This window comes from Bicyclus anynana, chromosome 6 (assembly GCF_947172395.1).
Source record: "Bicyclus anynana chromosome 6, ilBicAnyn1.1, whole genome shotgun sequence".
NCBI lineage: Eukaryota > Metazoa > Arthropoda > Insecta > Lepidoptera > Nymphalidae > Bicyclus > Bicyclus anynana.
This window is the reverse complement of record NC_069088.1, coordinates 10978137-10991064: the sequence shown is the minus strand read 5'-3', so window position 1 is coordinate 10991064 and position 12928 is coordinate 10978137. Positions and strand designations below refer to the sequence as shown.

At 33.7% G+C, this 12928-nt stretch overlaps 1 protein-coding gene across 2 annotated transcripts in view; it reads left to right on the top strand.

The window, feature by feature from the left end:
* The window catches only part of LOC112058471 (carbonic anhydrase-related protein 10), a 49468-nt gene extending 36783 nt beyond the window's left edge, over positions 1–12685 (top strand). For both annotated transcript variants that reach the window (XM_024099324.2, XM_024099323.2), the window contains 5 exons: positions 2644–2710; positions 4424–4578; positions 10682–10813; positions 11334–11382; positions 11801–12685. In XM_024099324.2, coding sequence (XP_023955092.1) covers positions 2644–2710; positions 4424–4578; positions 10682–10813; positions 11334–11382; positions 11801–11823 — 426 coding nt within the window. In that variant the 3' untranslated portion in view covers positions 11824–12685. The remainder of the gene's footprint in view (positions 1–2643; positions 2711–4423; positions 4579–10681; positions 10814–11333; positions 11383–11800) is intronic.
* The last annotated feature ends 243 nt before the right edge of the window (positions 12686–12928 follow it).

Sequence of the window (12928 nt, the reverse complement as noted above, 5' to 3'; positions counted from 1 at the left end):
GCAGTATTTTTCGTTTTATTTTGTACAAATATATATTGTTGGTAAAGATAAAGAGAATTAGGTTCTTGATTGATTTTAGAAGTATTTTTATTTATGTTTGGCTTTTCGGTTAAGTCGAAAAACAAAATAAACCACAAAACAACCTATAGACTACAAGCCTTTGAACAAAAATTACATGTGAAATGAACCAACATGAATAAGTCTTAGAAGTCTGTTACTATATCAGAAAATAACTCTAAGCACTATGCCGTCATTTCTGAGCGGTACAGGTGAGTACGCGAGTGAAGAGTAAGGCTTGCGACTCTTATATTTCCACTCCTGCGCTGGAAATATGTACGGCGTTTACGGGTAAAGTATCTGTATATGTGTACAAAAGGAATTGCAAAAATGCCGTACAGTAATAAATGACCTATTTTGCTTCTGCAGTTGTCAACGAATTAACATTTGTTCTGACTTCCGGCACCACCATTTTAGTACGGCACTAGGATTTTCGACATTTATTTTTAATAATCTTTAACACTATAACAAAGCTATACATTAATATAATTAGTCGTAATTCATCATTTGTACCTGAGAAATTCTATTCACTCTACTCACCACTGTACAACTCAGAAATGACGGCATTATGCCGTCATTTCTGAGTTGAGAGCTCAGAGCTCAGAGTTATTTTCTGATATAGTAACAGCCTTCTAAGCGTTATTCACGTTGGTTCATTTCACACGTAAATACTATACTAAAAGCGCGTAGAATTTTGTAATAATATATGATCCAAAGCATAATAAATTCCCTGTAACACCCTAGGCTCAATAAACTGAACGTAATTAGTTGCGTAGACTTAGCGCTGTTCAAACGACTGTTTTCTTATAGCAAAGTAACTGTTCGATCGTTTACTCCTTAATGAGGGCAGCCTGTCCCGGGCTGTTTGCTGGTCCGTTCATATCTCCCTTGGTTTACACGCTACGATCAAGTGCTGTGCCAAGCGACTTTCACACATACTAAAGTTGTTTTTTTTTTTAATAGGATTTTTTTTTTACTTATGACCAATATTCCCATTCCACTCCAAATAGTCGGGAAAGACTGTATTAAGAGTGGGTACGACAATAGACCAACGGGGCTGGGATCGAAACACCATCCCTCTGTGATGAGTGAACCGCTTTTACCGTTGAGCTATTGAGGCTTTTATATTCTATGTTTGCTGCTTTTCTCACTTTTATTGTCTAAACTGAATCCTTCTAAGCTTTTTACTTTTTTTTTGTATAAGAAGTCTGTGGAAAAATGCTGAGTTAGGGCCTTTTTCTAGGTTATGCCACATATTGCAGGGCGTTCTTTTTTTTATTGCTCTAGCCATAAGCTATATATTTAGAATTTAATATTGTACTGTGTGGCATTACCTAAAAATAAAGATATTTCTTTCTTTCTTTTCATTCTTTTTTTTGCAATGCATTGACGCATTGATGGGTCTTAAGGTAGCATTCCGTTTTTGGCGACCACGACCGCGGTCCCTATATCCGAACTTACTTTTATTCGTCGCAATTCCAAATGAGAAATTTAATTATTTTTTATATAATGTGTAGAGATAAAGATAAAGATAAATATACTTTATTTGCACACCACAAAGACAAAAACAAGTGAAATAAAAAACAAATTAGGAAGAGATCAGCATACAAAAGGCGGCCTTATCGCTAAGTAGCGATTTCTTCCAGGCAACCTTCGGTTTAGGAAAACTTAGAGATGATTTTTCTAAGAATAATTTAGTTATGTATGGCTTAAATAAGATAAGTAGATTCTTTGTTGCATACAAAATATGAAAACTACAATATAAAATAATTAACAACGCAAACATATTTCGGCTATCTGTTTTACATTTAAAAAATTAAGTAGTTAATGTGAATAGCGAAAAACATGAATACTATGGATTTACTTTGTTTATTTCCAACCGCTATTATTTCTTTGCATTTGTTTTACAAAAGCACTTATCATTCTGAACGCAGACAGATTTCTTGATTGAGTATGAAAAGAAAAAAAAAATTTGTTTCTAATTCATATCTTAGACTAGTTCCTACCATTGGTAAAGTTAACATTATGAAGTTGAGCTAGTATCTAGTTAACACATTATTAAGGTTAACGTACTGTTTTAACTGGTCGATAGTTTTTAGTATCTAGTTAACACATTATTAAGGTTAACGTACTGTTTTAACTGGTCGATAGTTTTTAACCTATTATAGTAGTAGGAAAGTGGTCCTATAACTGTTGTTCAAATCTCGCTAAAGTTGCTCGCTACTCGGAACATAGTAAAAGCAAGCAATTTGCTCACACACGATACACCTATGTACATTGTATATGCTTCGCTCTAAACTTGTTTATCTGTATTAATTAAATTTACCTGGTCTATTTACCAGGTTAATGACATTTAGTTTGCTTTTCGCTTAAACGCTAATGCTCAGCTCTACAATTATATTTGCATTAAATTTTCCTTTATGTGGGTCGGTAATATGATATTATGGAATATAATTAATAATTTAAATCGTGATTATTTTAGTATAAAGCTATTATTATTAATGTTCGAATTAATCGTTTATTAAAATAAGATTTTAAAGTAAACTTTGTTGGTGTTAATTTTTTTTAAGTTGTATTTATTTTCAGCTTGGAGATTTATCAAATCCCGAGCTCAGGATATTAACGGAGGAGTTAGAAAATATAAAATACGGAGGTAAGTTATAACTTTTAACACAATTTCTGAGACCGTTTGAAAGTTTGCGTAGCTGCCTTCTGTGTTGGGAATTTTATTCTCGACGACGATAAATCTATTATCCTCTACCGTACTTATCACTGTTGAAAACATCGTTATGGATCACTTAGAGTTTTAAAAACAAAAAAGATCATACTAGAATACTTTAGTCACAGATTTAATGTTTCGTTATTATTTGAATTGTGTTATTCTGATCAAACTTGTTATCCGTGTTTGTTTTTGCGAAGCAGCATTGTTTTTGGTCGGAAGAATTTGGATAGTCTCAAACTAGAAATGGATGTTCCGACTATTACTGTTAAAATTATAAAGTATTTTTAAACTTTACAAGCTACAGAATTTGTTCCATTTTTCATTAAATGTAACCATAATTTAGTTCCAACTAAACGTAGGCGTTCACTTACGACAGGCGTCCACAAATCTGGATCGTACGCATTGGACGCATTGCATCAAACGGATTTTAGTATTCGTTGTATAGAAAGTCATACAAGTGCGTTCACTGATCCGCATCGAACAGATTTTTTGTACCGTTAAATCAAAAAAAACCTTTTGATGCGATGCGTCCGATAAGAACAATGTGGATCAGTGGACGCCTACCATACGCAATACAATTAATGTGACATTGTTGCGAAGTACTACATGACGTACGACAGCTCCACCACAGCTAAACTTAATATGGCTAACAAGCTAAACCCTATTACGATCTTAATAAGGCCTAGTTTCACGAGATTTAAACTATACAAACTCCAAAATTGGTTGCATTTTTAAATAATGCCAAACACAGAACATAGACAACGCTAAAGCTAACGTAATGCCAACCATCGTTTAGTTCTAACTGGTGACATTGTTGGTCTAAGATCCGGCATTAAAAATATATACCCTCATCTGTTATTTATTAGTGATTAAAAATAAATTATAGACAATATTCACAAAAATGCATTTCAAAAAGGTTGCCTAGTTAAATTGCGTCCAGACACCTTTTTTATAATGAAATAGATCAAAGGTAACTTTATACAGCTAAATTAAGCATTAATATAAGCTTTTATTTAAGGTAACTGAATAACTGATGAGTGTATCTAAATAACACTACTCATGTTTATATCTGGCAACCCCACAGTTGCAATGTAAAGCAGGCAACCTTTACGTTTTCAATTCTCAGTCAAAATAATGTACTCAACATTAACCAGTAAGGGAAGTAGATTTAATAAATTTAATAAAAAAAATAATCATTTAATACAAAAAAAAACATTTAATACAATTTTGCTAAAACAAGCAACCTGTAAGAAACCTGTATTTTGTTAAAAAAAATTCACCATTATCAACCCATATTCGGTTCACTGCTGAGCTCGAGTCTCCTTTCAGAATGAGAGGGGTTAGGCCAATAGTCCACCACGCTGGCCCAATACGATATAGCAGAGTTCACACACGCATAGAATTAAGAAAATTCTCTGGTATGCAGGTTTCCTCACGATGCTTTTCCTTCACCGTTTGAGACACGTGATATTTAATTTCATATAATTGAAAAGATGGAGGTGCATGCCCCGGACTGGATTCGATCCCACACCCTCCGGAATCGGAGGCAGAGGTCAAATCTACTGGGCTATCACGCATCTTAATAAATAAATAACAGATGAGGGTATATATTTCTTACGCCGGATCATGTACTATGTTGCTTAGGAGCGGAGATGCCAGTAAACCGGCTGTCGGTGCGAGGCCTGCTGCCAGACACCGACTACTACATGACGTACGACGGCTCGACCACCGCGCCCGCCTGCTACGAGACAGTCACGTGGATTATTGTCAACAAGCCCATTTATATCACTAAACAACAGGTACGTTTGGGCTTAAGGGGATTGTTAAACTGAATTGCCACAATTTGTTTACTTTAGAATATATTTTAGACGGATATCGCTTATTTTTCAAAAATAATGAGAATTATACGATATTTAATTGTTCATCTATGGGCATTGGGTAACCCAATACCTTTTAAATGGCTAGACTTTTATCTTTCAGGTCAAATAAGTTAACTACTTGATGCATGAACATTGTCTGAATGTCAAAATGAACATCATACAAAACATCAGGGGTGCAATGCTTGTATTTTATATTCGCCTATGACAAATTTTGGACGGCCTCCGTGGCGCAGTGGTATGCGCGGTGGATTTACAAGACGGAGGTCCTGGGTTCGATCCCCGGCTGGGCAGATTAAGATTTTCTTAATTTGTCCAGGTCTGGCTTCGGCCGTGGCTAGTTACCACCCTACCGGCAAAGACGTACCGCCAAGCGATTTAGCGTTCCGGTACGATGCCGTGTAGAAACCGAAAGAGGTGTGGATTTTCATCCTCCTCCTAACAAGTTAGCCCACTTCCATCTTAGACTGCATCCTCACTTACCATCAGGTGAAATTGTAGTCAAGGGCCAACTTGTAAAGAATAAAAAAAAATGTCGTAAATAAAAGTCATTAAAAACGAAGTTTCCATGGAAACCAACGATGTCACATCGCTGTAACTTTACAAAATGCGGGAATTGTTTCTAAAGACAAAGTTACCGTTACATATTTTTGAAAATCTAGTATTATTATTTCAATTAAAAATGAGGATATAAATCGCTAGTCATTTCACACCTAGTAATAATAATCAACTTGTTCTTGAATTAACAAAAGTAATTCGATTAATAAGCTTAGAACAATTAGATATAGTTATATTTTAACTAACATACAACATGACTTAAACAATCAATACATAAATTAAAATAAATAAGTAGCGGACGCCCGCGACTTCGTCCGCGTGAAATTTCGTTTTTCACAAATCCCTCGGGAACCATGTGGATTTTAAAATCTATTTTCATTCCAAATTTCAATCAAATCAGTTTAGTAGTTGCGGCGATAAAGAGTAACAAACATCCGAACATCCATACAAACTTTTGCGTTTATAATATTAGTAGGATAAATAAATGACATGTGTTTTCTATACCTTCATTTCTATTTTGTTTGTTGGTAAGCAGTACACATCGAATAGGGCTGTAGTATGAACACAAGTTATACGTATATGCTACGTAAGTTCATTTTGCATTGATACAAATAAGACCATCGGATATGCATTGAGGTTTGCTGCTTTAAAATTTATACAGGCAATGCGTAAATTAAAAACGCACAGAAAGTTTAGTAAACGTAGGATTTTATATACTTATACCTACGTAATATAACGCGATACTTGAAAGCGGTAACTCAAATTTAAACTCGACGTTGCTACGTTCATACGAGCCGGTACTTGTAAATCAAACTGAAAACCTGTTCAGTGTTCATGTTTGCATACATCTGGTATAACGGTAATAATATTCATAAGCAAGACCCCCGGCTGTTGGTTGTAGTTAATTTGAAATTAAGAATAGTTTGCCATTTTATATAACGTTCTGCAAAAGTAATCAACATAACTTATAACATGTTAAATACTTGTTATATTTATACCACAATGTTTAAGTGAAGTATTCGAAAATATTAGTTTATTTTTCATTACTAAATGTAGTTAGAACAAATATAACAAATAGTGGCTTTTGTTTTAATTGAGGTACGTTTTGGTGATATAATAAAGTGGAGATTAAATTTCAATTTCAAGACCAAACCTAAGGAGTAATAATAAATTATTTTAGATTAGTTATACTAAATTTCAAACAAGTTAAGTGGCTTATGTAAATAAACAAGAAAGGTAGGTGTTTTGTAATGTGTGTGCGTGTGTGTGTGTTGTGTTTAAATAACCCCCAAAGGTCATGAAATTATTAATTACACTCTCGATCAAGTCATCAATATACTCATTCAGTGCCCTTTCATTTGAGACCCAACCTGAGAACATATATTTACACACATTCGGTTATTCTTCCCCACGTTCAACCTCCAGAACTTTTAAAAATCTAAACCGATTTTCATCAAACATATCAATGAGCACTCGCCCTTATGTCTCCCTTCGTACAAAAAAAAAACAAAATTAAAATCGCTTTATCCGTTCGGGAGCTATAGTGACTAACAGACAGACAGACGTCAAACATATAACACCCCTCTTTTTACGTCGGGGTTTAAAAAAAGAATGCTCCTTTACACTAACGTCTCCCCAACGTTCGATTAACGTATGCAATGTTGTCACATAATCACCGTGTGTTAATATAGCAAAAGTGATTGTCGTGGAAAAAGATCATTGATCAAGCGAGCATCGATTCGTTTCGTAGCTTATACGCAATCCTAAGTAACGTAGTCGCTACGTCTACGCTACGCATTCGTGTCGAATGCACGCTACGCTGCTACGCTTGAGAAACGCTAGTGTGTTGTGTCTTTACATAACACCTACCAGTTACAGGGTACTTGTCTGAAATAAACAACTTATTCGCTTTTTATAGTATTACTATATGGTCATCAAACTTTTTATAGTATTACAATATGGTCATCAAATATAAATAATTTATTTGTTCATGAAATTGGAATAAGTACTGACTAATTTATCTATGTTAGTCTAGTGTTTACTTACCTACCTAAAATATTATAACTATCTTTATTTTTATACTAAAACTATTCACGATTCCTAAGCGCTGATTTGGTCGAAATACTACTTCGCCGTATTTCACTAAATCGAATTTGACTTGATAACATCTTAATAAATAATAATAATAAACTTTAGTTTATAAATGAGTTAAAACCAATTATTGGCTTATAATACAAAAACCTTGAAAAAGAAAAACTCCTAACAAGTCCCGCTATCACTTGAATTTTTTATCTTCAAAATAATCGGTCTTTACTGCGTCTCTCCTAGCCATTCAGATACTTATTTTCCCTCCACAACTCTGTATTCTGAACATAGCCAAGACACATCCTTATTTGATTTTACCACCTCTACAACTTGATCATTTGAAATTAATTAATAATAATAATAATCGTTTATTTCTTAGTAATACAGTAATAACAAATTTTTATTAATTACCTCAAAACTTCTGCGTTTTAATGATTGTGCTCTTTGTCTTATTTGACACGTGTGATACGTATTCATGTGCAAAAAAGATAGTGATGTTTAAATCTTTATTGGTAAAAACCTAAACCTCAAAGCTAATTAGAACAAAAACCTCTACAAGTCCAATATTTCCGAACTTGAAACTCTCGATAACTCGAAAACTAGTTAACGTTAATATTTTTATACCTCCCTCAAAATTCGACTTACAGAAGTTACTATTACAATTACAATTCCAATTCTCACAGTTCTACAAGCCATAGTTAGGCGCATCCAGCGCGAGGCTTGTCCGGGTCCGCGGCCGCGGTCGAGTCTCGAGGCCAACGTAATAACATTTTCATTTGTGCTCACGCTACAATAAACAACTCACGTCCCTCGCCTCTAGACAAAGACTCCGCCGTGAATTATGTACGTGTTAAAAGTAAACTGAAAGTGCCGTTGTATGCTGTTATTATAAATCATTGTTTATGTTTTCCGTTTGTTAGTGGGGAAATTAAGTGCTAGTGGCAACTGCTGGCAATCTTGCGGGTAGTCGCGGTCTACAACTTTATCACTTGCATTTTCGGTTCCCAATTTACTTATAAGCTACTAACTTTCGCGCGGAACATATCTATACTAGTATTATAAAGCTGAAGAGTTCGTTTGTTTGTTTGATTGAAAGTGCTAATTTTAAAAATTATATCAGTATTAGATAGCCGTCAGCCGATAGGCGTCAGCAAGTGCTTAGTATAAAATGAAGATACAATTAAAGAAACGTAGCGAATAGACTATTCATTTTTATTTAAGAAAATATTACCCTTATAATTATTTTATAGTATTTCTTAATATTCAAGAGTTCTAAACTTTTGTAAATCTTACTAAAATTTCAAACAAAACAATATTCTAAAATTAAATTTGTTTGAAATGTTTCATTACGTGCCAATTTTAGATAATTTACCAATACATGTACATAGCTTGAATATGCCTTTAAATTTAGACACAACTAGCAAAAAATAAAAATTATGAACGAAATAATTTAAACACGCACCAGGTTTAAATAATTTACATACGAATATTTTACTGACGTCCTAATTGCATGCAGGTTTTATATTTTATTAAACACTTTTTTTTATAATTCAGGACATGCAAAACGCAAAATAAACCTCCATGTTTTTGTTGTGAAACCGTGAAAGTTAATAAAGCCATAAAGGAAACGTTCGAGTCATTTTCGGCAATCCACAATCCTTAGCTTCGAAGCGATGTCTATAATCACAATCAAACGGTTTAATACGGCGTAAACTGCGATGGAATGAGATACCGGCGCTCGCGTGTTGGGGGGCAGTTAATCCCACCTGGCAGGCTATACCAACACTACACCCTCACTGGTCTACCCACTACCTACCCGTAGCACTAAGAAATTTCAATTCAACACAAGTCGTTTGTTTCTGTGCTGAGCACACTTGTATGTTTATATTTAGAAACTTGTAAATTTTATTTTTAAACTTCAAATGAATTTTGGTGTTACTTTCAAAACTTCAACTTGGATTTAAGTTATTGTTTTGATTGTATAAACCAGACCATTTATTGACTACAAAATCCTGGACGGTTTTGGTGCTACTCGGGCAAACTGGTTAATTAAAAAAAAAATATTATAAACATCAAATTAAATCAACTTACATACCTACCTGCTAACTATATAGAAATAATTACTTACGCATAATATGTATCTATGTGAGAAATTAATGATTTTTCATTAAGAAAATTATGAAAAATCCTTAATCTGAAACTCGTAAACATATATCAGGAGGTCTATTCTATAACGATGTTTTGTTTATCTCGCTAGTGCTAGTTTCAAATTCATATCTATCTCTTATATTTCATATCTTCTATAAGACAGAGTCTTTGTAACAAAGAGAAACACATCAACATCTTATACAATAGCCCTCCAGGGCAATTATTATGTTCTATCATCTAGCATTTGAAATTATAAAATTAGTTCTTATTCAGCGAAAATTTCTTTACACATCTAAAGAAAATATTATAATTATATCAAAAAAGCCATGAATAATTTCAAGCCCAGAACTTATTTAAGTAAAAATAGATTCTAGTTACTTTAAACCTCTTTTATACCGTGGTCTACACAAAGGCTTTGTAATAATAGTATTAAGTAATTCCATTATTCTATCCTACTACTTTAAAGTATACCGAGGAGTAAAAAACTTAATCCCCGTATTAGAAGTATTTTACTTGGTTTGTTTTACACTTAACCAAACAGCCTCGCTCTTATTTGAGTAGTTAGCCACTGTGCGGTTAATTAAATTTATTTACAACTTTAGTTTCACGCCCTAAGGCGACTGTTGCAGGTACCAAAGGCATAAAAACTTAATATTATGAAGAAGTACCTTAGAATAAGAGAATGCAATAGCCAGACCGCATGTAAATTTATGAGGCAGAGGTCCTGGGTTCGATCCCCGGCTGGCCGGATTGAGGTTTTCTTAGTTTATCCTTGTCTCACTGGTGGGAGGCTTGAGTCGAGGCTAGTTACAACCTACCGACGTACTAAGCGATTTAGCGTTCCGGTACGATGTCTTGTAGGAACCGAAAGGGGTGTGGATTTTCATCCTGCCCCTAACAAGTAACCCCGCTTCCATCAGGTGAGATTGTAGGCTTAATTTGTCATTGAATATCAAAAGATATATATGGCTGTTGCAGGCTCACCTTCCAATTTGAGTTGATATGCTTTACACTTATAGACTACAAGCTAGCGTACTCACCTGTACCGCTCAGAAATGACGGCATAATGCTCAGAGTTATTCTCTGATATAGTAACAGTATTCTAAGTGTTATTCATATTGGTTCATTTCACATGTATATTCAAGGGCTTGTAGTCTATTAACCAAATAGCTTCGCTCTTCAAATTGGAAAAGTTAGCCACCGTGGGGTTAATTAAATTTATTTACAACTTTAGTTGCACGCCCTAAGGCGCCTGATGCAGGGAGATGCGCGGCACCCGAAGGCTCCACTCGGGAACAACTTCCGACCTCCACAGCCTCTGCACCACCGCGCTGTGCGGACTAACATTGACTTTGACTTGAGCAAGGTAACATACTATATAGCTATGTATACATCCCGGCAAGTAAATTTGACCCAAAAAGACATTTATTTGCGTAGGTATAATAAACAATTTGCATGCTCTGTGATTGTCCAATATATTAGTAGATCTTAAATAATTGAAAATCTTTGTAAAAGACTATATTGGCGTCAACATGTACGGTTACTTGTAAGTCGCTAACATAAGTGTAACTGCGCATAGTTCAACTTACAGACTGAGTACTATTTACGCCACGCTTCACGATGGCACATCTCATAAAGACATAAGTAAATTGATAAAAAACCTATTCAGAATTTTTAGAAAGACTTAAATTAAATAGTCTGCAATTTCAATCTCGAAATTCCGCAAGAGCTGTTTCATTTTACGTTACTCGTAGTTTATTATGCATAGGTATATATATATATAAACAATATAGAAACAATTACTAATAAATCAATTTTTGCGATGTTATCATTGTTATATTAATATACACGTAAGTATGTTTTGTAATACAAAATTTTTATTTCAGTATCCAGGCAAAACTTGCCCCAGCATGCATCGGGATATGCATTATAAAGGTATGTTGGGATTTATTTAACAATATTACTACCTTCTTCTATAGACAAATAGATCAAGCGTGTTTTTAATAGTGTAGACTAGACGATGTCTAGGATTCACTATTCATCATATACGATCGACGAGGAATAACTCTTGGACTTGAGATGATACATCTCAAGTCCAAGAGTTATTACTAGAATCCAATGAATTACTATATATTGTAAAGGCCGACAAATATTTAGCTACGAGTATTATTGACATTACTAGTGTTGAAATAAAATCAAAGATTAATTAACTACAACAAAGACTACAACTGATCTCTGAAGTGTGTAACCAGCCTTAAAAAAGTCTGTCACTTCTATTTTTAGTCTGTTGGTCATTTAACCTAAGATTATATTTAATCGAGCTTTGTTAGCTAATGTTTCATATATTTTTCAGCTAAAACCTGGACTCAATATTGAGCAGCTATGATTGAACTTCGGCAGGCATCGGCATTCTTAATTTAACACTCCGTATTAGCAGTTATTATATTTTAGACGTATAAGTATTTTGTAAATATCTTTTGTACAGTCTTGTTAATAGTGTATTGCTTAACCGGTGAACAGAAAATGTATTTGTAAGTAGGCTAATGTAATTTAAAAACATTTATAACCAAATTGTTCTAGAGCTGAACTATCTATATAAACGGTAGGCTTAGATAACTCTTTGATATATTATAAATATATTCTAATAAAATGTTACTGTTAGTTATATCTTAGGACAAATATTTTCGGATAGATTATTCAAACTGTGTCACGCTGTCAATCAGTTATTAGTACCTTATAGGGTTAGCTTAGAAATAAATAAATTATTGAAATGTATTTAAACGGTTATGTATCCTTTACGAACATAGCACGCATTGAATAGAAAGCTAATTTAGTATTAGTTAATAACGGTCATATCACCTAACATATATGGCAATTTGACGATTTGTTATCATGTCATTGTTAAAATATGTAATCGTAAACGGATTAATATACCATGTACTTAGAATAATATTGATTTAATAAAATTATTGACCCATACGTAACCGATACATAGAAGATTGAAATTAAATCATATCATTATAAACGAACGAAATTAAAATGTATGTAAAATGGGTTTGAAAATTTATTAAATAAATTTATTTACATACTTATAGTATTGCTGTGAAGCATAATTACAGCTTTAATAACGTATTTAGAGATTAATATGTAAAATTTAACGTCATAGCCAATATTTATAACTTTAATTTTGCTTCTGAGAATGTAGATATCTATGTTTTATTTAATTAAATTGTACTTCCTGAAACGTTTCTTTATTTTAAGCGCCACTTAAAATTCAGTCGCCTTCCCCTTAAATTGAGTGAATGTTCGAAAAAATATGATGACAATGGCAGCCCATTACAGTTTCATTCGGGGACTTTTGCACAGTCACAGAGGCAGCGATCGCGAGTTTAAAATATACGCCTATACGTTTTTTTCAGCGGCAATGGTGCGGAACCGTCTGTTTTAGTGTTCTTCCACTCCTGTGTTTGAATAAAAAGCT